The sequence below is a fragment of the Vulpes lagopus genome, chromosome 5, assembly GCF_018345385.1.
Source record: "Vulpes lagopus strain Blue_001 chromosome 5, ASM1834538v1, whole genome shotgun sequence".
Taxonomy (NCBI): domain Eukaryota; kingdom Metazoa; phylum Chordata; class Mammalia; order Carnivora; family Canidae; genus Vulpes; species Vulpes lagopus.
The window spans coordinates 40,386,338-40,412,570 of record NC_054828.1 but is presented as its reverse complement, the minus strand read 5'-3'; the positions used below and the strand labels follow the sequence as shown (position 1 = coordinate 40,412,570).

General features: G+C 38.0%; 1 protein-coding gene across 1 annotated transcript in view; it reads right to left on the bottom strand.

Annotated features, from left to right (window-relative positions):
* CFAP36 (cilia and flagella associated protein 36) overlaps window positions 1-26,028 on the bottom strand; it is a 29,558-nt gene extending 3,530 nt beyond the window's left edge. Inside the window, exons 1-7 of the mRNA XM_041756873.1 lie at window positions 25,749-26,028; window positions 23,213-23,277; window positions 22,149-22,250; window positions 8,897-9,011; window positions 4,778-4,865; window positions 3,003-3,054; window positions 503-605 (exon numbers count right to left, since the gene is read on the bottom strand). Of these exons, the coding sequence (XP_041612807.1) occupies window positions 503-605; window positions 3,003-3,054; window positions 4,778-4,865; window positions 8,897-9,011; window positions 22,149-22,250; window positions 23,213-23,277; window positions 25,749-25,860 (637 nt within the window). The 5' untranslated portion in view covers window positions 25,861-26,028. The remainder of the gene's footprint in view (window positions 1-502; window positions 606-3,002; window positions 3,055-4,777; window positions 4,866-8,896; window positions 9,012-22,148; window positions 22,251-23,212; window positions 23,278-25,748) is intronic.
* Window positions 26,029-26,233: the final 205 nt, after the last annotated feature.

Genomic DNA, 26,233 nt, shown 5'->3' with positions numbered 1-26,233 from the left:
TGAACAAATTCACCCATTAACATTTTCCACAAGGATTCCCATCACTTTTAGTTTCAATATTTCCTGACTAAACGTCTCAATAAACTGGCTAATTCTTGTTTCCTAGTTATGCTTTAATTCACTAGGAAAATAACTCGATATTACCTTTCTAAGTTCAGCTTCTCACAAATACTATATAATTGTGATCAAGGAAGAGAACACAAATGCAATGTGAACATATCTTGGATGCTGCAGCCATGGCACAAAGGCTGGTGGAATTTTACTCACTGCTCTGGTACCAGGCTTCACTTAGAAATCTGGGGACTACACCCTCTCTGTCAGCTGAGTGTTTCCTACCTACAACCTCCATAGAGAAATTAAAAAAGAATTTTAAATACCCATGGGCATTCAACTCTCCCACCCAGGGGTTTTGAAAGTTAAGTATGTATGAGAAAGTAACATATTCTTTATAATGTTTATATATTCACATTGTTAGAGAAAGTTCAGTACACTTCAACCTTACCTGAGGGTGGGTGTGCAAAATGTTCACCATCCCCCTGGGAATTCTTCATTTTTGCAGTTTCATTAGCGTGCACTGGAGGTTCTTCTGTTTTAGCCTCTGATAACTTCAGGAATCCATAATACAATTTAAAAACAATTTTAGATTAATTTTGACTAATATACTACTTAGGGGACCCAAAGATGTTACTTTTAAAAATACGGTCTACTAAATAGATAATGAACAAGAGATTTTCCCAAGTTTTAAAGATGTTGCCAGCATTTTATAACTTTTATTTTTTGAGGCAGATATACATTCTCATTTTAAATCATGCAGTGCTAAGAGTAACTAGCTAGTATGCTTAGGACTTTGGACTTCCCAAGAAGTTAAGTTCAAACCCAGGCTTCAGGCAGCCCAGGTGGCTCAGCGGTTTAGCGCCGCCTTTGGCCCAGGGTGTGATCTTGGAGACCCGGGTTCGAGTCCCACATCGAGCTCCTTGCATGGAGCCTGCTTCTCCCTCTGCCTGTGTCTCTGCCTCTCTCTCTCTGTGTCTCTCATGAATAAATAAATTAAATGTTAAAAAAAAAAAAAACCCACGCTTCACCCTTACTGCTCATGTGACCTTGAAAAAGACACCAAAAATACTCTAAAATCTACTGAATTAGTTAGGTGCTTTTCCACTTAGAATAATCTATATATTACCATGGTATGCCCAAAGAAGCCACAAATGGGTTTATTTCCACTTCTAAAATAAGCTCGAACATTTATTTTTTTTTTTTTTTTTTTTTTTTTTTTTTTTTTTAAATTTTTTTGAACATTTTTTTAGGAGACCATTTTTTTTTTTAAATTTTTATTTATTTATGATAGTCACAGAGAGAGAGAGAGAGGCAGAGACACAGGCAGAGGGAGAAGCAGGCTCCATGCACTGGGAGCCTGATGTGGGATTCGATCCCGGGTCTCCAGGATCGCGCCCTGGGCCAAAGGCAGGCGCCAAACCGCTGCGCCACCCAGGGATCCCCAAGCTCGAACATTTAAACCAAATAAATCATTTAAATCTTAGAAAGAACTGATAAATCATTTTTCTTAAAAACAGAGCAAAATCTCATCATGTGTAGATTATTAGGTACCTCATGTCATAAGCCCCTATATGCTGGGTAATAGACTCAGGAAGATTCGTTATCATAATGTCAGCTCTACTTTTGTGTGTTTCAAGTTTTTTATAATACAATGTTTTTTTGTTTTTTTGTTTTTTTAATACAATGTTTTTTAAAAAAAAGTCTAAAAAATCCATACATGTACCCCTAAAACATATTCAAGAAGCCAAATACAGGGGATCCCTGGGTGGCTCAGCAGTTTAGCGCCTGCCTTTGGCCCAGGGTGTGATCCTGGGGTTGTGGGATCAAGTCCCACATCAGGCTCCTTGCATAGAGCCTGCTTCTCCCTCAGTCTGTATCTCTGCCTCTCTCTCTCTCTCTCATGAATAAATAAATAAAATCTTAAAAAAAAAAAAAAAAAAAGAAGCCAAATACAGTTTGCCTCTAAACCAGAGAGTTAATACTAATGTCTCCTGATAGCAGTTTGGAACTTATTTCTGTTCTATACTCTTACATTAAAAAATATTAATATCTATGAATTGCACCTCCCTTTACTAAAAGGAGATTTGCTTAAAGATAGATAAATCACCCCTTAATCCTAAAACATCTCTGTTTCTTCTGCTCTTCATTGGGTACCTTGCAGTAAAATAAAGCTTTTCAAAGATAGCGCATGATGCAAGCATGTATGATAGTGATTGAAGGAAAAAACAAAAGTGACTTTCAAGTGACTGAGAGACAGTTGCTATGCAGTTTCTCTTCCCTGTAAAGAGATTTGGGGAAACGTAGAAAGAGAGGCAGCTAGAGGAGAGGAGAGGAAAATTAGCTTCCTTCACCTCAGCCAGATACACGTTTAATTTATCCTTAGAAAAGACTAAGCACTTTATGGAAATAGTTCCTAATGGAAGAACAGTATGTCAGGAAACCTCATAACCGAATCACTCTGCTTCAGGCCAATAATATCAAAGTCTACAGGGGGCCTCAGGAATGACTGCAGCTGCTGTTTCAAAACAGTAAAGCAATCAAAGAGAGGGAGAAGTAAAATATTATTCTTAATGGACTCTTATTCATAAAATTAAGGGGAAATTCTTATAAGGAATCCCTCAAAATAGGAATATTAGTTTTTTGTAGTTAATCTCAGTGTTCATTTGGGTATTTAAAAGTAGTTTGCTGAGTGGGTTATAAAGTGAATATGCCTAGAATTGCCAAGAGAATATGATACTCTGAGGAACCGTGTAGTTCCACATAAGCAGCAAAACCTAGGTGTAAACTTAAGAAATAACAGCAATGAGGGGCACCTGGCTGCTCAGTCAGTGGAATATGTGACTGGTGGTCTTGGGGTCATGAGTTTGAGCCCCATCTTGGGCGAGTTTACTTCAAAAAGAAAAAAAAATGAAGTGCTTCTGTTATATTAATATGCTTAATGTGGGCACCTGCTTTTTTCTCTTCCTTTCTTCCTCCTGGTCATATTCCTCTTTTGATTTTCTGAAATATACAAAAATAAGGTAGAAAAGTAAATTTTCTTTTTTGGTCAAAGAACAAATATTCAACAAGCAACATGCTAAACTAAGTTCACAATATGTGCAAGGAATCTTGGAAACCTAAGATGGAAATAATCAGGCTTTTCTTAAAGCAGCTTAGAATCAACTGAGAAAAACAGACATAAGCATATACAGCATAACATAATAACAAAACCCACAGGTTTACCCATTTCTTCTGGATATGTGAATGCCCCTTTTACCGAACAAAGACCTACACATTTGAAATCTTAAACCTAAACTTGAATGGCAAATCTGATCTCTCACTTTCAAGTAATAAGATCCATCTCTCCCCTCATTTTACTTTTTCCAGTGGCACCAGGACTATCACAAAGTTCTTCTGATATCATTATGCCAAAGCCCTGACAGTTCTTGTAAACTGCTCGCTGGAGGCCTCTGATTTAGGAAAATAGCCAAGTCAACTCTCATCCATAACTAATAACTAGCTCTACTACTTTAAAGAGTACATACATTCCCCTCAAAAGCCCTTAGAAAATAAAATCTAAAAGTATAATATTGATCAATTTTCAGACCACCAATCAACCAACAGAAGCAACCAGTTCAAGTCAAAATGACCAGTCCCCTAAACCCATTAACAATATCCTTAACTCTTCAAACATATAAACTCAAAGCATTCTGTGTTGTCTCAGGCTCCCATCTGACCCTGCTGTGGAAAATAGGATCTGGCCAGAAGAGGTTGGGGTCACCAGCACACCTGCCTTCCTCCCCAAACCACTCAAATCCCCTGGGATTAATAAGCATTGAGCTCCTCCCATAGTTCCCCACTAGACCTATCGTCCTAATCACCATCCTACCTTGTCCTCCCTTCAGGTTTGGAATTGAGGAGAAGGTAGATAGGGGTGAAACTACAGGATGCTAGAAGATGGCCATGTGTATGGTTAGAGCTGAAGAGAAAGGAAAGGCTCCCAGAGAACAAGGTCCCATTCTGCAGGTGACACAGTGGCTGCAAGTATCCTTCTGCCCTAAGGCGATACATTTTAAACTAGGTGCTGCAATTGCTGCTCCCTTCCAAAACTCTCAGAGGGGTCAAGAGACAACAGGCCCAAGGGAAAAAGAAATGTTCCTTTAGTGGCCTGCACACTTCATGCCAGGCATTTGGCTGAGAATCATGTAACTGGGGTGAGGAAGAGACCAGCAAGACAGTCATCTGGGATAGGCACTTCCCACTGTCCACTTTTCCCTTGCAGGTTACCTGCTACCCAGTCAGATAGTTATTTCATCTGTGGAGTATGAATGTCCACCCTCCTAATGTTGGACAACTGGAATGAGTCACCTCTAATACCAAGGTCCAGAAGCCATGAAGTATCTTGCTCACTCAGGCCACTACACGTACCCTTTCTAGGCATCAGGCTGGGTCTACAGCAGCCTGTTCCCACTGGTGGCTGGTCTCCTGTTCTCATGATAGGAGGGGAAGAAGCCCCTCCCACTTAGACTGATAGGGTATGAGGCATCTAAAAATCATTTTTTCTGTCCATTAAAAATGTTATACTTAGTTATAAACAAATTCAGTGATAAATCATTTTATGGTTTTCAGTAGAGAACTGTTATTTTTTTACTAGTTCATAATATTTTGGGGGAGAAAATATATATGCAGATCACATCACAACATTACTAATCATCCACTCAAAAAAATAATTAAAGAAGGATACCTAAGAACTTCCCTCAGGATTTTCATCTCTTCCTGTTCAAGGTCATTGACCATATCAGAACCATCTGTTAAGCAGTCAGGTAATACACCTGTTCAAAATCAAAGACCACACAGAAGAATATGAACTCAACTGAAAACATTTATTGCTCACTATTCTAACTCATCAAGAAGTACAAATCGGTTTATTAATACCTTTCACTTAAAAATGTGAAGCTATTATCTTTGAATTATCTAATTAAAGCTATTAACTTTTATAATTACGGTCTTTTCTTACTTTTTCTTGTTTTACAGAATCAGCCCCACCAAAAACTCCAGTTTTACCTAGAAATTCTCTTCATAATGATATGTATTCCGTGTTAAAAATAACAATATAGCAATTAAGATTAGTTAATATAAACTATCACCTCCACTAATCATATACCGTCTGAGGATATACCAATGAAATCATTAAGCTCCTAATAATGAAAGCATGCTCTAGAAGTATCCTTTAAGTGTGAAAAGAGTTTACAAGACAAAATATAAAATACTTGGGCAGCCCCAGTGGCCCAGCAGTTTAGTACCGCCTTCAGCCTGGGGTGCGATCCTGGAGACCCGGGATCAAATCCCACGTGAGGCTCCCTGCACAGAGCCTGCTTCTCATTCTCTCTCTCTCTCTCTGTCATGAATAAATAAAATCTTAAAAAAAATAAAATACTTTGTTAATTGAAACAGCATGTTAATACTCTACTATAGCAAATGCTACTGAAAAGGGCCCTGCTTACTATATGGGAAAAAGCACAGTGCTAAGCCCTCAGGGGGAATATAAAGATGAATAAAATAATCTTTGCCCCCCCCCCAAAAAAAAAAGCAATCTTTGCCCCCAGAGCTCCTTTCCAGATATAGGGCCAATAACAACTTCAGTCCAAGGCAAATAATAATTTGTGGCAAGTAATATTACGTATTGGTTGAATTTACTTTATTACCTATATCTTCCTAAGAAGCAGGTAGACTGGTAATCAGTGTTCTATTCATATCTATAATTAGTATATTCCCACAACATCAGCAGCATGTCTCTTAATTTTTACCTTCCATTTCTTTATCCACAGATGACTATGGGATTTTGGATCTGCTCTAAATTAAAGTAGCTTTATTATTCTAATCCCCTTGATGTTTAAATACATTTTTAATTAAACTTTTTATTTTGAGATAATTGCAGATTCACATGCAGCTGTAAGAAATAACACAGAGAGATGCTATGCATGCACCCTTTTTTTAAAGATTTTATATGTTTATTCATGAGAGAGACAGAGAGAGAGAGAGAGAGAGAGAGAGAGGGGCAGAGACACAGGCAGAGGGAGAAGCAGGCTCCATGCAGGGAGCCTGATGTGGGACTGGATCCCAGGACTCCAGGATCATACCCTGGGCCAAAGGCCTGGCGCTAACCGCTGAGTCACCCAGGGATTCCCTATCCATGCACCCTGTATCCAATTTTCCCCCAATGTAACATCTTGGAAAGTAAAGGATAGTATCACAGCCAGAAAACTGACAGCTGTAAAACTAATCAATCTCAAGAGCATTTTTGCACTTTTTCCAGTTGAAAGATATAAAATTAGTATTCTCTGATAGTATTTCTAAGGAAAATTAAAAGAACTAAGGAACAAATAATGCAACAGTATAAAATACTTCAAAACCATCAAAATAATGCTCTGATTTGCATTCCCCCTGAAATTCTTTGATAAAATACAAGCAAGAATCCAGAGAGCCTTCGAAGTTTTCTTACTACAAAGACAATTTTCAAATGGTCCGCAGTTTGAGTGCAATCAACACTGCTCTAAAGTCCTAATCCCTGGATTTAAATTAAGCAACATTTTTAAATGCAAGTATTAAAAACACTATGGCAGAAACTAAGTATTAGTTTGTATTTAAATGTAAGCCAATAGTCCCACCCTATGGTTTGACACCAGCACTATTCCACATCATTGCCTCATCCTCCCTTGTTAATATAAACCAGATTTGTTTAATTATCAGGCAGCCAAGTACTTAGAGGGTGAGCCCTATCCCATCATAGGAAAGTGACTCATGATAATGGTCTCATTTCCCTTGCCAGAGGGTTTAAGAAAAGCATGTGACCCCAATCCTGACCAATAGGACCTGACAGGGAAATTCCTGGGGGGTTTCCATGCAGGTTTTCTCCTGCTAACAAAAAGAGATGTACAGGAAGAAACACCCTTTTTCTTCATGAGATGTTGTTGAGTCTCATCCAATGCAGCTAGAGTGCAATCAGGAGAGAGGATCCTGAGAACAGCAGAGTATAAAGACGGAAAGTGTCACGTTCTTGATGATATTGCTGAGCCACTAACTTAATCAAAGCGAACTATCTTCCTTCCCTCCTTCCTCTGGACTTCTTGTTTTGTGAGATGATCATTTCTTACTGCTTAGGACATTCTCATTGAGGCTTCCTGCTAATGGCAGCCTGAGGCATCCAGCTGAAACAACTATATATACTTGTTCCCTTTATATTAAAATCTAATTGAGTTTCCAGCTAAATTCCATCCTGAAAACTACAGAGTGCCAATATCAAGTCTACTAGCTCTTTTATCAAAACTGATCCCCCCATAACAATTTCAACAACATAAAATAACTATTCAAAGTCTCCATCCCATAGGTCAAAATAAAGCATAATTTCAGGAAACATTCAGAGAAAAGGCTTTTATAAAGTAAACCATGGTAGAAAGACAGACTGTTTTCCAAGCTTATTTACACCAAAGCAACAGCAGTGTCATGCATCACTCAGGGTTAGGGTGATGCTATCTCCTACCTTCACCTGCTGTGAAAAGCATCCTAGGATTTTACAAGATAGTTATTGGCTCTAAGAGACAGTCTCCACTCACATCATATTAATAAAAGGAGAATCCACAAGGACTCTACAACACTCCAATGTTTGCCCTGCAACAATAGACGCTCATGTTGGATGTCCCAGACCCTTAAAAGCAAACAGTACAACTGAATATAGTTCTCACATCCTCAAGAAACAATTTTTAAAAAGGTCTTGCCACCAAGCCACTAAAGATTATATAGGCATGGTCAAGAATATCAGTCCAGTCTATTGAGCAAAGGAACACATAGGAATTAAAGTATACTAGAGCTAGAAATCTGAAAGGAGGTAAGAATCTGGATTGAATCTGGATTGAAAAGGAGATAGTACAATAAGAAGTATGGTTAGAGGGATTCCTGGGTGGCGCAGCGGTTTGGCGCCTGCCTTTGGCCTGGGGCAAGATCCTGGAGACCCGGGATCGAATTCCACATCGGGCTCCCTGCATGGAGCCTGCTTCTCCCTCTGCCTGTGTCTCTGCCTCTCTCTCTCTCTCTCTCTCTCTCTCTCTCTCTCTCTCTCTGTGTGTGTGTGTGTGTGTGTGACTATCATGAATAAATAAATAAAAATCTTAAAAAAAAAAAAAGAAGTATGGTTAGAAACTCAGATGTGTTGAGTCAATCTGTTAAATGTAATTCAAATACACAAGAAGGGAACAAAAGCAGGAAGAACTAGGGATAGAATGAGATTAGACAAAGGAGTCAGGGAATAGATATAACTAGAGAGGGTTACTAGGGCCTGGAGTTCTGTTTTCCTTTCTACCTGATGGTAGTGCAATACCTGCCCATTGCCCTAGTTTGGTTCCAGGACCAGCAGCATCACCTGGGAACTTGTTAAAAAGGCAGAGCATTCAGTCCCACCCCAGACCTACTGAATCAGAAGTGGGAAGCAACAATATGTGTTTCAACAACCCTCCAACTACTCCCAAAGCCACTGTCTCCTACCAAGGTCCTAACAATAATAAGCCAGAAGGAAAAGACTAGTCACCTTCTCTCAACAGTAACTAAAACTGTGACCATTCAAAAATACTGAATTTCATAAACAAAATGGCTAGAAGAAAAATCAAGCTCTCTGAGCCCTAAAACATCATTAAATCAAATTCTGGTCCACTTTCTTTGAGGTGGCAAACACAAACTTATTGGGAAGTTTACATTCTTGAATCTTTTCACTCAGCAAGTTTGAAATACATTTACACAGAGCAGCTATATTTAAGACCATAATAAAATCAGAATTGACAAAACTGAAAAAAAAAAGCATTTAGCATTTTACCATTTCTCTCTTGAATTATTCGAATGGCTTGCAGCTGCATTTCAATGTTTTTCTGGACCATCATTGCTTTAAAGATAGTAAAATCTTCTGCTGCCAACACAGGTTGCAAAATGGCCTATGGAAAGAAGTCTGAAAGTTAGATGAAGATTCAAGTTTGCTTCAAATTATTTCCCACACATTTAAATCATTTCTATGGTGAATCATTTCTATTAATTCAAGAATGCCATATTATTATTTATGGTCAGATGACTCAAAAGGAAAAGTTTAAGATTCTAAAAGCCTTTAATATAAGGTTCTCAAGAGGCTGACTCTCCTAATACCCAGAACCCCAAGAAGCTAAGGCTGACAATGGTGATGTATTTTCCAAATGAACCAGAGCTGAGTAACTGAAAAACAACATAGAAATTGGGCTTACTTTTTTAAAAACACCACTTTAGTATCTGGATTCATTTTGCAGCCAAAATAATTATATTTTTTATTCTATTACTTGAAATTTACTGTTACTAATAAATCGGTAACTAAAAAGTTATCCCTTAATAAAAGTACAAAGTAAAATAAAAGTAAATGCAAAAAAATGAAGTCGGAAAATAAGTGTCATGAGATACTAGTAATGTGAGAACACAAATGTGCTAGATAGAAAGTTTCATGTAAGAGGTAAATCAGAAATTATGATGTGAAATCATCTTCTGGATGAAACAAAAATGTGACACATTAGGGAAAGAATGAAGGGGTCTACCCTAGAGTACCAAATTAACACTTCCTTCACTATAGGGAGCTATTGCTGTATTAAAGAGAAAACCAATTCCCAAGCTGATCAATAATAAGTAAAATAAGATTTGCAATGTGTAAAAACCCAGAAAACACTCAAATTCTATGCACCTGACTAAAATCTTATTTCAAGTTTTACGTAATATTCATGTAAAAGCTGAACACACATGCAGAGGCAACCAAGTGTGTGCTATTGTTCACCAGGCAGGCAGCAACAATAATGTCAGACACCTCAACAAAAGCTCTATCAAAGAGCTCTAAGCAAAGAGGAAGGAGCCCTTCCCCCCAGAAACCAGCTCATATCCTAGACAACTGCAGTATATAGTAAAGCAAAACAAAACCTAAAAGCAGCTCTCTGTGACATTTATGAGGAGTCAACTGTAGAAAAAAATGATGGAAAGTTTCTTCCCCTTAAATTCACATACACTGTTCAAAAGACCCACAGCAGGGCAGAGCAGACAGGCTTGATTCAAAGCTGTAACCTAAAGCTCAGTATTGAAAACATTTGTGGACAGTCTCTGTGATAGGTTAGTGATGTCTGCCAAGACACCCTTCTAGGATTATGCCCCCATGCAACTTTGTTCTGGGGCTTCCTAGACTTCTTATCAGTGATATTAAGGTCTTTATCCTTCACACTAATAAACACTTGAAGGACAATGCTATTAATAGCAATGTATCAAGTAGAGCTTCTAACAGCAAGTCAGAGTTTGAGTTGATACATAAGTGTGTACCTTGACACATTTAAGAAATGCATATTCCTAAACCATGCCCTAGATATGATGAATCTAAATTTCTAGAGGATGGGTGCTGTGGTCACTTCCTCAGTACCATATACCTAAAGGATGGATCCCCACGTATCTCCACAGATAATTCTTAGAACATAAAGCTCGAGAACAATTGATACACTAGAAGAAAATGAGCCCATGATATCAAAATCCATTTCCAGCTTAACCATGTACCAAGTGTTTGATTCTGAGTATGTCATTTAGTTCTCTAAACTTCAGCTTTCTTCATCTGAAAATTGGTACTATAATAATAATAATAGTAATAAGTAATAATAAAGCAATAGTAATACAGTATTTTGTTGAATCTAAGACTCCACATAAGTAAAATAAGCCTGTACTTCATGTACCAATTACAACATGTTATACATTGTAAAATACATTCTCATTTCAGAGGTATTACAATATGAAACATTTGCATTTTGAAAGAAATATAATAATAACTTTCTGTCTGGGTGTTGAAATTAAATAAGGTGAGAAAGCACTTTTTTAATAGAAAAGTACCTATAAAAGTAATTGTTCTGGTCCTGTAGAAGCTGCTAAAATATCAAAATGGTACACCAAACCTAACAACTTTATAGCAATGGGGTTCTTCTGGTTCAATGAAATGGATAAGCGCTTCTGATAAAGGCAGTTAGAGGAACTAAATATAAGAGTTACTTTAAAAAAAAATGGCAAGTACCTTAAAAACAACAACAATCTTAAGTATTCATTAAGTTAACTGAAATGTCAAACTACTATGACAGAAGACTATGAAGTAAGGTAAATGTGATAGTGTCTATGTTTGAGAAAAGCACATTAACAAATAAAATGAACACTGAGTACTTAGGACTCTGACTTACGTGAGTTTACAAGACATTCAAATATATTCACACTTAGCCTAAAGTTACCCTATTATTATCTCTGCTTAGAGTTCATCATACCATAGTTTTGAAAAGTACAAGTGATTTCATGCACTTATAGTCCTCCATTAACAGACGTAACTACCAGGAGAAACAGATGAATTCATGATTATAGCTGGAGATTTCAATACCATCTATCAGCAGCAGACAGATCCAGCAGGCAGAAAATCAGAAAGGTCATTAGTTGAACTGAACAGCACCTTCAGTCAAGTGGATCAAATTGACATTTCTCCAAAAACAGAAAAATACAAATTTTTCTCAAGCACACATGAAAAATTCACCCAAATAGACTATATTCTGGGCCATGAAACATATCTTAATGAATTTAAAAGAATAGGAATCATACGAAGTATTCTCTCACACCAAAATGGAATTAAACTAGAAATCAATAGCAGAAAGATTGCTGAAAAAACCTAAAATGCTTGGAGATTAAACACACTTCTAAAGAACATGTGGGTAAAAAAATTACAGTTGACCCTTGAACAACGTGGGGCTAAGGGGCACTGACCCCTATGCAGTCAAATATCGGCATATGACTCTGACTACCCCAAACCTAACTACTAATAGCCTGATGATGACCAAGAAGCCTTATCAATTACATAAACAGTGCACTAACACATATTGCATATGTTATATGTATTATATACTGCATTCTTACAATAAGCTACAGAAGAGAAAATGTTACTATGAAAAAGACGGGCATAAAAAAAAAAAGAAAGAAAAAGAAAGAAAGAAAAGGACAGGCAGCCCCAGTGGCCCAGCGGTTTAGCGCCGCCTTCAGCCCAAGGCGTGATCCTGGAGACCCGGGATCGAGTCCCACATCAGGCTTCCTGCATGGGGCCTGCTTCTCCCTCTGCCTGTGTCTCTGCCTCTCTCTCTCTCTCTCTCTCTCTCTGTCTCTCATGAATAAATAAAATAAAATCTTTTAAAAAAGAAAGAAAATCATAAGGAAACTAAAAGACAACCTCCTGAATGGGAAACGATATTTACTTTTTTTTTTTTTTTGGAGAAGATATTTACAAATGATATATCCAATAAAGGGATAGTATCCAAAATATATAAAGAACTTGCACAACACCAAAAAAACCCAATCATCCAATTAAAAATGGTTAGAAGATATGAACAAACATTTCTCCAAAGACATACAGATGGCCAACAGATCTATGAAAAGATGCTCAACATCACTCATCATGAGGAAAATGCATATGAAAACCATAATGATATATCACCTCATACCTGTCAGCATGGCTAAAATTTTTAAAAAATGAAACAAGTGTTGGTGAGGATGTAGAGAAAAAAGGTGGATTGGGAATGCAAGCTGGTGCAGCCACCGTGGAAAATATTATGGAGTTTCCTCAAAAAAATTAAAAATAGAAATATTATAGGACCCAGTAATCTTACTCTGGGTATTTACTCAAAAAATACAGAAACACTAATTCAAAAAGATGTATGTACCCCTATGTTGACTGCAGCATTATTTACAATAGCCAAATTATGGAAGCAGCTCAAGTATGCACTGATAGATGAATGGATAAAGAAGAGGCAGTATATACATACAATGGAATATTCATCCATTAAAAAGAATGAAATCTTGCCACTTACAGCAACATGGTTGGATCTAGAGAATATAATGCTAAGCGAAATAAGACAGTCAGAGAAGGACAAATACCATATGATCTCACTCATGTGTGGAATTTAAGAAGCGACAAAGAAAAAAAAAGACAAACTAAAAAACAAAAAAAATTTTTTAAAGATTTTACTTATTTGAGAGAGAGAGTGCACGAGAGAGAGAGAGAGAGAGAGAGAGAGAGAGCGCGCACATGTGCACCCGAGCCATGGGGAGGGGCAGAGGGAAAAGCCGACTCCTCACTGAGCAGGGAGCCTGAGGCAGGACTCGATCCCAGAACCCTGGGATCATGACTTGAGCTGAAGGCAGACACCTAACCAACTGAGCCACCCAGGTACCCCCAAAAACAGGCTCTTATTACAGAGAATAAACTAATGGTTACCAGAGGGAAGGTGGGTGGGAGAGGATGAAATAGGTGAAGGGGATTAAGAGTACACTTATCATGATGAGCACTGAATAACGTATATAATTGTTGAATCACTATATTGTACACCTGGAACTAATATAACACTGTATGTTAACTATACTGGAATTAAAATTAAAAAGAAAATCATAAGGAAAAGAAAATACATTTACAGCACTGTTCTATATTTATAAAAAGAAAGAAAAAAACCTGTGTATTAGTGGATCCACACAGGTCAAACCTGTGTTTTTCAAAGGTTAACTGTAGTCTTAAGAGAAGTTTCTTTTTTTTTTTTTAACTTTTTATTTTATTTATTTATGATAGGCACACAGTGAGAGAGAGAGAGAGAGAGAGGAAGAGACACAGGCAGAGGGAGAAGCAGGCTCCATGCACCGGGAGCCCGACGTGGGATTCGATCCCGGGTCTCCAGGATCGCGCCCTGGGCCAAAGGCAGGCGCCAAACCACTGCGCCACCCAGGGATCCCGAGAAGTTTCTTTTTTTAAGAGAATTTTGTTTTAAGATTTTATTTATTTATTCATGAGAGAGAGAGAGAGAGAGAGAGAGAGAGAGAGAGGCAGAGACACAGGCAGAGGGAGAAGCAAGCTCCATGCAGGGAGCCTGATGTGGGACTTGATCCTAGGACTCCAGGATCATGCCCTGGGCCAAAGGCAGGCGCTAAACCCCTGAGCCACCCAGGGATCCCCATTAAGAGAATTTTTTAAAACATTTCTAACTAAATGAATATACAACTTATTGAAATTTGTAGTGTGTAGCAAAAGTAGTGCTCAGGGGAAATTTATAACATTAAATGCATATATATATTTTTTTAATATAATTTATTATTTTCATAAACATTCTTTTTTTAAAAAAGATTTTATTTATTTAATCATGAGAGATGCAGAGAGAGAGAGGCAGAAACAGGCAAAGGGAGAAGCAGGCTCCACACAGGGAGTCTGATGTGGGACTCGATCCCAGGACTCTGGAATCATGCCTCCCAGTCAAAGGCAGATGCTCAACCACTGAGCCACCCAGGCGTCCCAAATGCATATATTTAAAAAGAAAAAATATCTAACATTAATAATCTAAGCTTTCGCCGCAGGAACTACAAAAATAATAATAAATTAAATCCAAGGTAAGTATAGGGGAGAAAAACAGTAGAAATTAGAGAAGAAATCAATTAAATTTAAAATTAAAAAGTCAACAAAATTAAAAGTTGATTCTTCAAAAATAGCAACCTCTAGCCAGGTTAACAATGAAAAAAAGAGAGAAAAAACATAAATTGCTATTATCAGGAATGAAAGATGGTACATCACTACAGAACCCAAGGACATTAAAAGTATAATAAAGAAATATTATTAACTCTGTGTCCATAAATTGTATAACCTAGACAAAATGGACCAATAACTTGAAAAACACAATCTGCCAAACTCACGCAAGAAGAAAGAGACAATGTGAATAAGGTGATAAATAGATAGGAATATTCTGTCTATATCTACATCTATTAAGAGAGGGAATCTGGAGCACTTGGGTAGCACATTCAGTTAAACGTCTGCCTTTGGCTCAGTTCATGATCTCAAGGTTCCTGCATGGGCTCCCTGCTCAGCAGGAAGCCTGCTTCTCCCTCACCCTCTGCCACTCCCTCTTACTTGTGCATTCTCTCTCTCTCTCTCTCTCTCTCTCTCAAATAAATAAATAAAATATTTTTAAAAAAAAGGAATCAATAATTAATAACCTTCTGAAACAGCACCAGGCCTAGCTAGGTCCACTCGTAAATTCTACCAAATATTTAATGAAGAAATTATACAATTCTCTACCAAAAAAAAAAAAAGATAAAACTTACAGATTCATATTATTTCTCAAAAGAATAATGATTAAATATTTACTTGCAGAAGTTAAATAGCATAACCTAGAGAACTGATGTAAAAGCCTTTATACTGATTCAAATTATCAAGGAGAAAAAAAAGTATGACTTTGAAGTCCATTATCTCTTCTATATATAACTTAAGTGTCCATGCTATTGTTTCACCAACTCTCCCTGTATGATTCAGATTAGGATTTACATGTATTTGAACATGCATATGAAAATCTGCCCTTAGATAAGAATCCTCAGAAAACAACAACAACAAAAAAAAACCTATACCAATTCTTCACAATCTCTTTTAGAAAATAGAAGCAAGAGGGAATACTCAACTTATTTTATGTGGCCAGCATTACACTTACACCAAAATTAGACAAAAACACTATAAGAAAGAACAATATCTCTCATGAACAGAGATGCAAAAATACCCAACAAAGTATTAGCAAACTGAACTCAACAATGTATAAAAAGAGCTATGCACCATGACCAAGTAAATTTATTCTAGTTATGCAAGGTTGGTTCAACATCCAAAATTAATTAATGGAATCCATCACATCAAGAAGCTAAAAAAGAAAAATCATATGATAATTTCAATAGATGCAGAAAAAGTACTTGACAATATCTAACATCCATTCATGATAAAAACACTCAGCAAGGGCAGCCCCGGTGGCGCAGCGGTTTGGTGCTGCCTGCAGCCTGGGGTATGATCCTGGAGACCCGGGATCGAGTCCCACATCGGGCTCCCTGCATGGAGCCTGCTTCTCCCTCTGCCTGTGTCTCTGCCTCTCTCTCTGTGTTTATGAATAAATAAATAAAATCTTAAAAAAAAAAAAAAAAAAGAATCACATGCTTTAAAAAAAAAAAAAAAACACTCAGCAAATGAGGAATAGGGAGAAATTTCCTTAATCCAATAAAGAACATCTATAAAAAACAGACAGCTAACATTATATATAATGGTGAGAAACTAGATGCTTTCCCACTAAGATCAGAAACAAGTCCCCTCCCACCACTCCCATTCCACATTATACTGGTTAATGCATTAAGAAAAGGTACAAAGGAAGGAAGAAATATAACAGTTTTTGTCACAGATGACAGAAATGTCTGTAGACAATCCCAAAGAATCAGTTTTAAAGAAACTCCTGGAACCAATAAGTAATTATAGCAGGAGTGCAGGATACAAGGTTTCCTATATACTGGCAATGAAATGGGAATATGAAATAAAAAAACATAATAGGATTTACATTAGCTCCACAGTAAAAGAAGTACTTAGGAATAAGCCTAACAAAATACACAGAAGATTTATATAAGAAAACTAAAAAACTCTGATGAAAGAAATGAAAGGTAATGTAAATTAATGGAGAGATATTCCATGTTTATAGATAAAAATACTCAGCATTGTTAACATGTCAATTCTTCCTAACTTGATCTGTGGATTTATGCAACCTGAACAGAATACAGCAAGTTATTTTGTAGACAACAACAAAGTGATATTAAAATTTACATGAAAAGTCAAGTCCCAGAATAACCATACAATACTGAAAAAGAACGAAGTCAGAGGTACTCATACTACCTGACTTCAAGACTTACTATGAACTACAATAATCAAGACACTATAGTACTGGTGAAAGAGTTGACGAATAGATTAAAATAGATTAATGGAACAGAAAGAACCTGAAAATAGACCAACACAAACATAGTCAACAGATTTTTGAACAAAGAAACAAAGGCAACCCAATGTAGAAAAGATACTCTTTCCAGCAAATTGTGCGACAAGAATTGGATATCTACATGAAAAAAAAAATCTAAATACTGACTTTACACCTTTCACAGAAATTAACTCAAAATGGAACACAGACTTAAAATGTAAAAAACAAAACCATAAAACTTCTAGAAGGTAGCATAGAGAAAGTCTCGCTAACCTTGGGTTTGGCAATGACTTCTGTAGATAGAACACCAAAAGCATAATCCATGAAAGAAAACTGATAAACCATGGGCTTCATTAAAATAACAAAAACATCTGCTCTGTGAAAGACACTGTTAGGGAAGGAAAAAAGTCACAGAAGAAAATTTGGTGAAATATTTGCAAAAATCATATCTGATAAAGGAGACTTGTATCAAAAATTGTATACAAAGAACTCTTACAACTACTACACAAAGAACTCAAAGAAAACAACTCAATTTTAAAATGGGCAAAAATAAACCACTACACACCTATTAGAAAGGTTAAAATGCAAAAAAACTGAATACCAAGTGCTTCCAAAGATGTGGAGCAACAGGAACTCCTAGTCATTGCTGGTGAAAATTCAAAATGGTACAACTACTTTAGAAGAGAATTTGGCAATTTCTTATAAAGCTAAACTTAATCTTACTATGTGATCTAGCAATCTTGCTCCTAGGTATTTATTTGCCCAAATGAGTTGAAAACTTTATGTACACACAAAAGCCTAACTATGAATATTTGTACTACCCTTTTCATAATTACCAAACACTGGAAGACACCAAAATATCCTTCAAAATGTAAACTGATAAACTGTGATTCATCCATATAATAGAATGTTACTCACCAACAAAAAGAAATGAACTCTCAAACAACAAAAAAAAACATGAAAAAAACCTTAAATTCATATTGATTAGTGAAAGAAGCCAGTCTGAAAAGGCATATAGTATATGATCCCAATTATATGACATTCTGAAAAATGCAAAACTAGAGAGCCAGTAAAATGCAGTGGTTGCCAGGGGCAAGGATGGAAAGGATAAACATGCAGGGAACAAGGGGATTTTTAAAACAATAAAACTATTTTGTAAGATATTATATTATAATGATGAATATATGACATTATGTATTTGGCAAAATTCATAGAACTGTAGAAGACAGAGTAAACCGTAATGTTAACTGTGGACATTAGTTAATAATTAATGTATCAATGCTGACTCATCAATTTTAACAAATATACCACATAATGAAAATGTCAATAATAAGGGACACTGTACTATCTGCTCAATTTTCTATAAACCTAAAATTGCTTTAAAAAATAAGCCTACTGAGGCACCTGTGGGGCTCAGTCGGTTCAGTGCCAACTATTGATTTTGGCTCAGGTCATGATCTCAGTGAGTGAGATCCAGCTCAGTGTGGAGCTCCACATCAGGCTCTGGCTCAGCACAGAGTATGCTTGAGATTCCCTCTCCCTAACCAAGCGTGCTGTCTCACATTTTCTCTTGCTCTCTCTCATAAATAAATAAAATCTCTTAAAAAATAAAAAATAAAGCCTACTAAATTTTTAAAAATCTTACTAATACACAAAATATTGTTAATTATCCTGTGGTATTTTTAGAAAATGAAAGTTACACCACATATGCAATCTTTTCAATGATATAAATCATTGGAAAAATAACATAATTTTGCCTAATTACTATCATAATTTAAATGTTTCTTAAAGTGTTAATTTTTATAGTATAAAAGTCAAAACAGGGATATCTAGGTGGCTCAGTGGTTGAGCATCTGCCTTGGGCTCAGGAGTGATCCTGGGATCCGGGATCTAGTCCCGCATTGGGCTCCCTGCAAGGAGCCTGCTTCTCCCTCTGCCTATGTGTCTCTGCCTCTCTCTCTGTGTCTTTCATGAATAAATAAAATCTTTTTAAAAAATGAAATAAAAGGCAAAACAAATCAAATAAAAGCAAAAGTAAAAAATACTGTTTGTCTCTTGCTATATAAAAGCCTTTTGCAGGGTGGTGTAGCGGTTTGGCGCCTGCCTTTGGCCCAGGGCGTGATCCTGGAGACCCGGAATCGAATCCCACGTCGGGCTCCTGGTGCATGGAGCCTGCTTCTCCCTCTGCCTATGTCTCTGCCTCTCTCTCTCTCTCTCTCTCTCTCTCTCTCTCTGTGTGACTATCATAAATAAATAAAAAAAAATTTTTTTAAAGTCTTTTGCAATACAGTATATAGAAATCAATGATGAATTTTATCCTTAACAAAAAATCATAAGGAAGTCACAATGAAAGAAGTCACCTTTGCCTACTTCAGTTGGAAAACACCACAAAATTACAAAATTCAACTTAAGATGACTGAAATAATAAATATCTCAGTAGCTATTATAGTATCATATTTTCTAAACAGTTAATTCATGAGCATGTTTTAAGAAATCACATATTCAACAGAAAAACATGACCTTAAGGGTTTTTTGTTCTTGTTGTCTTACACTAGAGTTCTTCATCTGATGCACTCCTTGCTACTCCTGCTGATTTCAATAAACAGAGTATGGGAGGGGCAGTGGTATAGGTATAATGACACCAAGCCAGGTGAAAATAATTTTAAGTGGGCTTTAGCAGTATAATTCATTGGGAGCTGGTTTAAACAATCAAAACCAAACCAAGCAAACCAAGACAAAATAAAAATTATCCCTTCAATAACCCAAGGCAAGCAACTGGTCCTTGGGTAATTCTCAGGCACCCTTTACTGGCATAATGGAATCAGCATCCTGATCTTTACGTATAAAGAGTAGATTACTGCTGCAAAGCATTAAGTAAAATAGCTTTAAGCTGTTTTTCTGGTAATGGTAAAGGCCTTGTGCTGATTCAGTCATACTGCTATTCAGTATATGATGCTAAGTATTTGCTCCAGAAGAGAAGACAGCTAACTAGTCCACATGGGGATTGAACCAATGACCCTGGCCTAATTAGCACACTGCTAATCAACCACCAAAATAGCTAGTATTAATTAGGAGGTGCTTCCATTTATAGACCACCTTAAAAATGTCAGGTGTTGTGCTAAATGCTTTATGAACATTATCTCTCAAATTCTGCAAAAACCGTTCAAAGTAAATACTGTCCAGATTTTACAGATTATGGAAACTGAGAATCAGTATGGATAAGAAAGGAAAACAGCACAACAATCTTACAGCTAGTAAATGAAAGATCTAGGACTCATATCTGGGTCTGTCTGTATCAAAAGGCCTGCCTCCTTATACACGGTAAGAACGTATTACCAATCAACTCCAAGTAAATCAAAAGGTGCTGTACAACAGAACAAGAGAAAAAATGTGTTACTTTTGATCTGAAAACAGTATTTTAAAATTCTGAATGTCTTCATTCAATTTAAAGTTATCCTAATAATGAAAACAAAAGATGGATGTGTCTTCTATTAGCATGAACATATTTATTCACAGAGTAATTCAGGCCCACTCACAATGACTTAATTAAGAGGCTGACAAATATTAACCAAAGTAGAAAATACCCTGAAAAACAAGGAGAATAAAAACAAATATCAACATCTTAAAAGAAACCTAAATACTAGTTAATAATTTTCAAACTGTTTCTGCTCACCTAAAAAGAAGAAAATAATGCCTGTTGTTATTCCTTAAATGAAACTTATGGTACATAGAGAACAAAAGCTATTGGTGAACTATAAAACAACTTTAGCTTTACAGAATTATTAATTAATCAAATAAGATGTTTATTTATATTAGTTGGGGCATACCAATAATATTTAAATATATTTTTCAAAATGTCATGTTAGGTTAAGGATGTTCTATCTCTAGAATTAAGGATGATCATTAAATAAGAAAAACTTGCATAACCAAGAACATAGCTAGAAGTGCTGGATTAAACAGTAGTTAAAGCTAAAACAACTTGTTGAGAAGAAGGCTATTTGGGTAGAAGTAACATATCCCTATCCTGGAGCTCTCAGCAAGGGCCCACGGTTGGTATCTTGCACTACTACTCACTTAGTGGTGGACTTTGCACTAGTCAATATATCTGTGCATTTTTTTTCATTTCTAAGTGAAAATAGTGCCAAATTCTTAAGGGGCGACAGGAAGATTAAATGAGATAATACATGTCAAGTGCCTAAAACATAACTAACATTAGCCCTCACTAAATATTAGTTATAAATACACATAATATCTAATTCAAACCAGCACTGAGGAACTAATAAAACAATAAAAGTAGTTCCAGGGGTGGCTCAGTCAGTTAAGCACCAGACTCTTGATTTTGGCTCAGGTCAGGATCTCAGGGTTGTGAAATTGAGCCCCGTGTCCAGCTCTGTGCTCAGTGTGTGGAGTCCACTTGGGGATTCTCTTTCCCTCGCCCTCTGCCCCTCCCCCTGCATTCTCTCTCTCTCTCTCTCTCTCTCCCTCTCTCTAAATAAATAAATAGATCTTTAAAAAAATAAAAAAAATTTTTTTAAGTAATTCCAAGGGAAGGAAGCTGCAGGAACTGTGTACTATGGAACTGCTAAGACTAAAAGAGAGGCAACTGAAAAAATGTCAGAGCTGTATATAAATAAAACAGTAGTTTGGTCAAACCTTGCAATCTATTACAGTTTTGGATTCAGAAGGCTCCTTTTTAACTGTGTTTGTTCATTAATGCCTCAAATTACTTTTCTTTATTTAAAGCAGAGAGGGCAGAGGGAAAGGGAGAGAGAGAACCCCAAGTAGGCTCCAGGCCCAACAGGGAGTCCCACAGAGGGCTCAATCCCATGACCCTGAGATGATAACTGAGCCCAGATCAAAAGAGTCAGATGCTTAACCAACTGAGTCATCCAGGCACCTCACAAATGATCATTTCTTGAGGTAATTATAAAAAAGAACCTACATGTGATAATTAGACACTCTTACAATGTCTAAAATAGTATACTTTGGGCAGCCCGGGTGGCTCAGCGGTTTAGCGCCGCCTTCAGCTCAGGGTGTGATCCTGGAGACCCAGGATCGTGTCCCACGTCAGGCTTCCTGCATGGAGCCTGCTTCTCCCTCTGCCTGTGTCTGTGCCTCTCTCTCTCTGTGTCTCATGAATCAATAAATAAAATCTTTTAAAAAATAAAATAAAATAGTATACTTCGACAACAAATATAGCAAATTTAAGTGAAACCCTGGGCATTTTTGTTAAAACTATTTAGCAGAATGACACAAAAGCGGAACCTGTGATGTACGGGTCTTTGCAAGAGGAGAAGTACATGCTTCTTGAAATTGATCTTCATTAATTCCAATTTCTTTGAGGTAACTTTCCAATAGCTTTTCAACCTAAAAAGAGAAATAAATGTTTAACTTTTATAATTTACATAGAAAAATTCCAAATGAGTTTTCATATTAAGTGTTGTTGAGAAAAGGATAATCAAATGCTTGCTTGTAATTACTAATCTATACAAAATTATATTATATGGCAATGACAATATCTTCATCAAAAATAACAATGAAAAATTAAAATGTTTGCAGAGAATCAAGTGAAATTTTATTAATGTACTTGAAATAACTGGAGTCAGGTTTATGACGTTCAATGTGGCACAACTCTTCTGCTACTCAGAGGCATTTTTTAAAAATCACAAGACAACCCTGGCAAACCAATAATTAATACTTCTCTAGATGCATCTGCAGAAGAAGAATAAAATTTAAAAATTAGATGCAAGATCCCTTAAAATAGTTGTCCTAAATCCATTACTTAGATTCTAGTGCAAAAAGAGATAAGAAATATAAAAGAATGACATGTCTCAGAGAAGCCTTAGGCCTGATGGACCTGGTAGTACTATTAGGGTAGACTGGATTTTTTTTTTTAAGAATTTATTTATTTATTTGAGTGAGAGAGATAAAGAAAGCACCAGCAGGGGGAAGGAGAGAGAGAAGGAAAAGAGAGGGAGAGGAGAAGGGGCAAAGGGAGAAGCAGACTCAACACTGAGCAGGGAGCTGGATGTGGGGCCCCATCCCAGGACGAGCATGACCTGAGCTGCAGGCAGACACTTAACTGAATGAACCACCCAGGCACCCCTTTTTCATTTTTTTTAAGGAGGTTCTACTCCCAACACAGGGCTTGAACTCACAACCCCAAGATGAGTCACATGCTCTATGATAGAGCCATTCAGGAGTGCCAAGAATGGAATTTTTTTAATTAGAGAATTTTAAAATGGAAAAATTCCATGTTTTTAATTTAGAAAAGCTAAAATTAATATTATTTTAATTACCTTTAAAAATCAGTAGAAAAAAATACTCACTAGTTCTTTGTATTCCTGATGAATCTCTGTATAGGTCAATTTGCTTTCTTCTTCATCATCAAAAACTAAATTTAAAAGAAATATATTACTGAATACTGTAAAAAAAATCATTTAATTAATGCAAATATAAAAGCCCACTCCTTACATCTTACACTACAACTCATCAATATTACATCTTATCACCAAACATAACACATGCAGTGCTTTAAACTCCTGTACATTTTCTCAAGTGTTCCTAGAGTTGTTTTTTTTTTTTTTGCCTCTACCCAGTCCTCTTCTCCCAACTATTCTTCAAGACATTGCAAATAGCACATTCTCCAAGATCTGCCACCCACTCTCAAATCCTTCCTCTGAACTCTTAAAATAGTACCACATGCCTCTCTTTATTATAACACCTGCCATTTTAGATTTAAATTCCATTTACCTGCCTGTCTTCCCCACTAAATCATAAACTTCTCAACCACAAGGATTTTATTTCATTCATCTTTCTATGCCCAGGTTCTGGCCCACAGATACTCAATAAATGTTTACTGAAATCAATGCTAATATCACAGATTGTACAAAACTAATCTTTAAAGAAGAGTACACTGTCACTGAAGTATTCGCACTGTTATTTCAAATGACACTGGGATGCTACTTCCACTTCTACTGGCATCTGCTCTATATAACGTTGGGCACACACACAATAGAGCAGCAACTTAAACTGTTTCCAGTTCATTCTAAAACCAAATTACTACATTACATGTCTATAAGGCTGAGGATTGCTTCCCTATAAAATTATTCCATCAGATGTATCATTCCTGAGATGCAACCACTTTTGACTTTTGGGGATAAAAGACAGCAATGCCTCATTTTTTTTTTTTTCCATTTTAGCAGTTAGTCTCAGAGGGGTAAACAGAATCAAAAAGTGACATAGTTCTTTTTCCTCCTAAAGGAGGTCAGAATTCCACATTCCATCGATCTTGCACTTTCAAATTCTTAAAAAAAAGATCACAAATAAAAAAAATTATTTTGAACTTCCTTAGAAATTACACATAAAGACAATCCTTAAATAACTATCTGGATTTTGATTATGCCATAATTTTGCTTATGGTAATGAAAAGATTCAACGGTCAAACTAAAGTCTATCTTTACCAGATTCATGCATGGCATCTTAGGGTTGAAAACGATTCTTAGGGATCCCTGGGTGGCGCAGCGGTTTAGCGCCTGCCTTTGGCCCAGGGCGCGATCCTGGAGACCCGGGATCGAATCCCACATCGGGCTCCCGGTGCATGGAGCCTGCTTCTCCCTCTGCCTGTGTCTCTGCCTCTCTCTCTCTCTATGTGACTATCATAAATAAATAAAAATTAAAAAAAAAAAAAAAAAAAAAAAAAGAAAACGATTCTTAAAAGGTCATCCCGGATAACTAACCGTTTGATGGTTGAATTCCCCTCTATCACATCTCCATTAGGTTGCTGTCAAATCCACTTAAACGCTGCGAGCGCCTGGGGAACTCAACTCCTTAGCTTCCGAGGTAGGCTAACTTAACCGGGATACATTCTGCTATGGAGCACGCCCTTCACAGAAATTTGGCTGCGGGGCGGGGGGGGGGGGGGGGGGGCACTTGGATGGCTCAGCAGTTGAGCAACCGCCTTTGGCTCAGCTCTTGATCCCAGGGTCCTGGGATCGAGTCCCGCATCGGGTTCCACGCAGGGAGCCTGCTTCCCCCTCTGCCTCTCTCTCTCTCTCTCTCTCTCTCTCTTCTCTCTCTCTCTTTCATATAAATTAATTAAAATCTTTTAAAAAGAAAAAAAAATAAATTTGTGGGGAGCTTGTACCCACCGATCCTAGCTCTATCCCACTGAACATTACAAAAGCAAGTCTAAACCCTCCAGCGTAAGGCAGACGTTCAAACCACTGATGGGTATCACTACCCTGAAAGTCCTGCCCGGCTCCACAACCATGATACCGGTTGGCCATTCGTTCCTACGACATGGCTTCTGGCTCCTTTTCTGTACGTGGGCTCCAATCTGTCTCCGAGAACTGAAAGCGCTCACAGGGAATGTTAGGACACTTTTGTACATCTCCCTTGTTCTAACATCCATCCGAGGGTCCGAGCGCTCGGGAAAGGCGAACAGGCCACTGGGCCGCCAGCTCTGGGCCTGCTGGAGTCCAGCAAGCCTTCGCTTTGCGGTGAAGCGTCTGGATCAGAAGCGCACAGGCGGCCTGGCCTCTCTCCTCCCCAGGCGCTGGGAGCCCGCGGACGCCCAACCAAGCGGCGCACCCGCTCCAGGAAGAATCACGCAGCAGAATGTGAGACACCCAGCCCAGGCCTGAAACGGAATGATTTTCGGATGTGTCGCTGGGCCGAGGGAAAGGGTCCCGTTGGGAAGACGCGGGCGCAGCGACAGCAATACCTCCTGCAAACCAGCTCGAAACCTGGCCGACCCGGGCAAAGGCCTGAGAGGTGGGAGCTGGTGTGGTCCCCACCTTCCCGCCCATCGCTGGTGAGAGAGAAGCCAGAAAGAACTGTCGGCTCGGGATCCGGCTTTTTTACCTTCGCATTTCTGCTCCACAAAGTCCAAGATGGGGATGGACCAGTCCGGGCCTCGCAGGAAGCCAGCGATGCTCTCCACCACCCATTCCACCTCATCCTCTTCCGCAGCCATCCCGCTCCGCGGGGCGCCGCGCAGCCCTAGGCCCGACCCCCGGAGCCTGCCCCAGGCCCTTCGGCCGCAGGGGGCCGAGACAGAACGGGCGGAGAAGGAGTGGTCCCCGCGGTCGCCCTGCTACCTGGACCGAACCCACAAGCCAGTTAACGTAAAATGGTCGCTATGGCAACAGGCGCAGCCGCCCGACAGCCTCCCGGAAGTGAGCCGGCGGCCTCAGAGAGGGGGGAGCTTTTGAAGAACGTTTCCGATTGGCTGGAACGGGACAGTGTCGGATCAGAAGATAGCCTTCCGCCCATTGGTCCGGAGTTGCTAGGGCTGAGAGGGAACGTGCAGCCATTGGCTGGAGGCCTTAGCGGGGCTGGACTGTGTC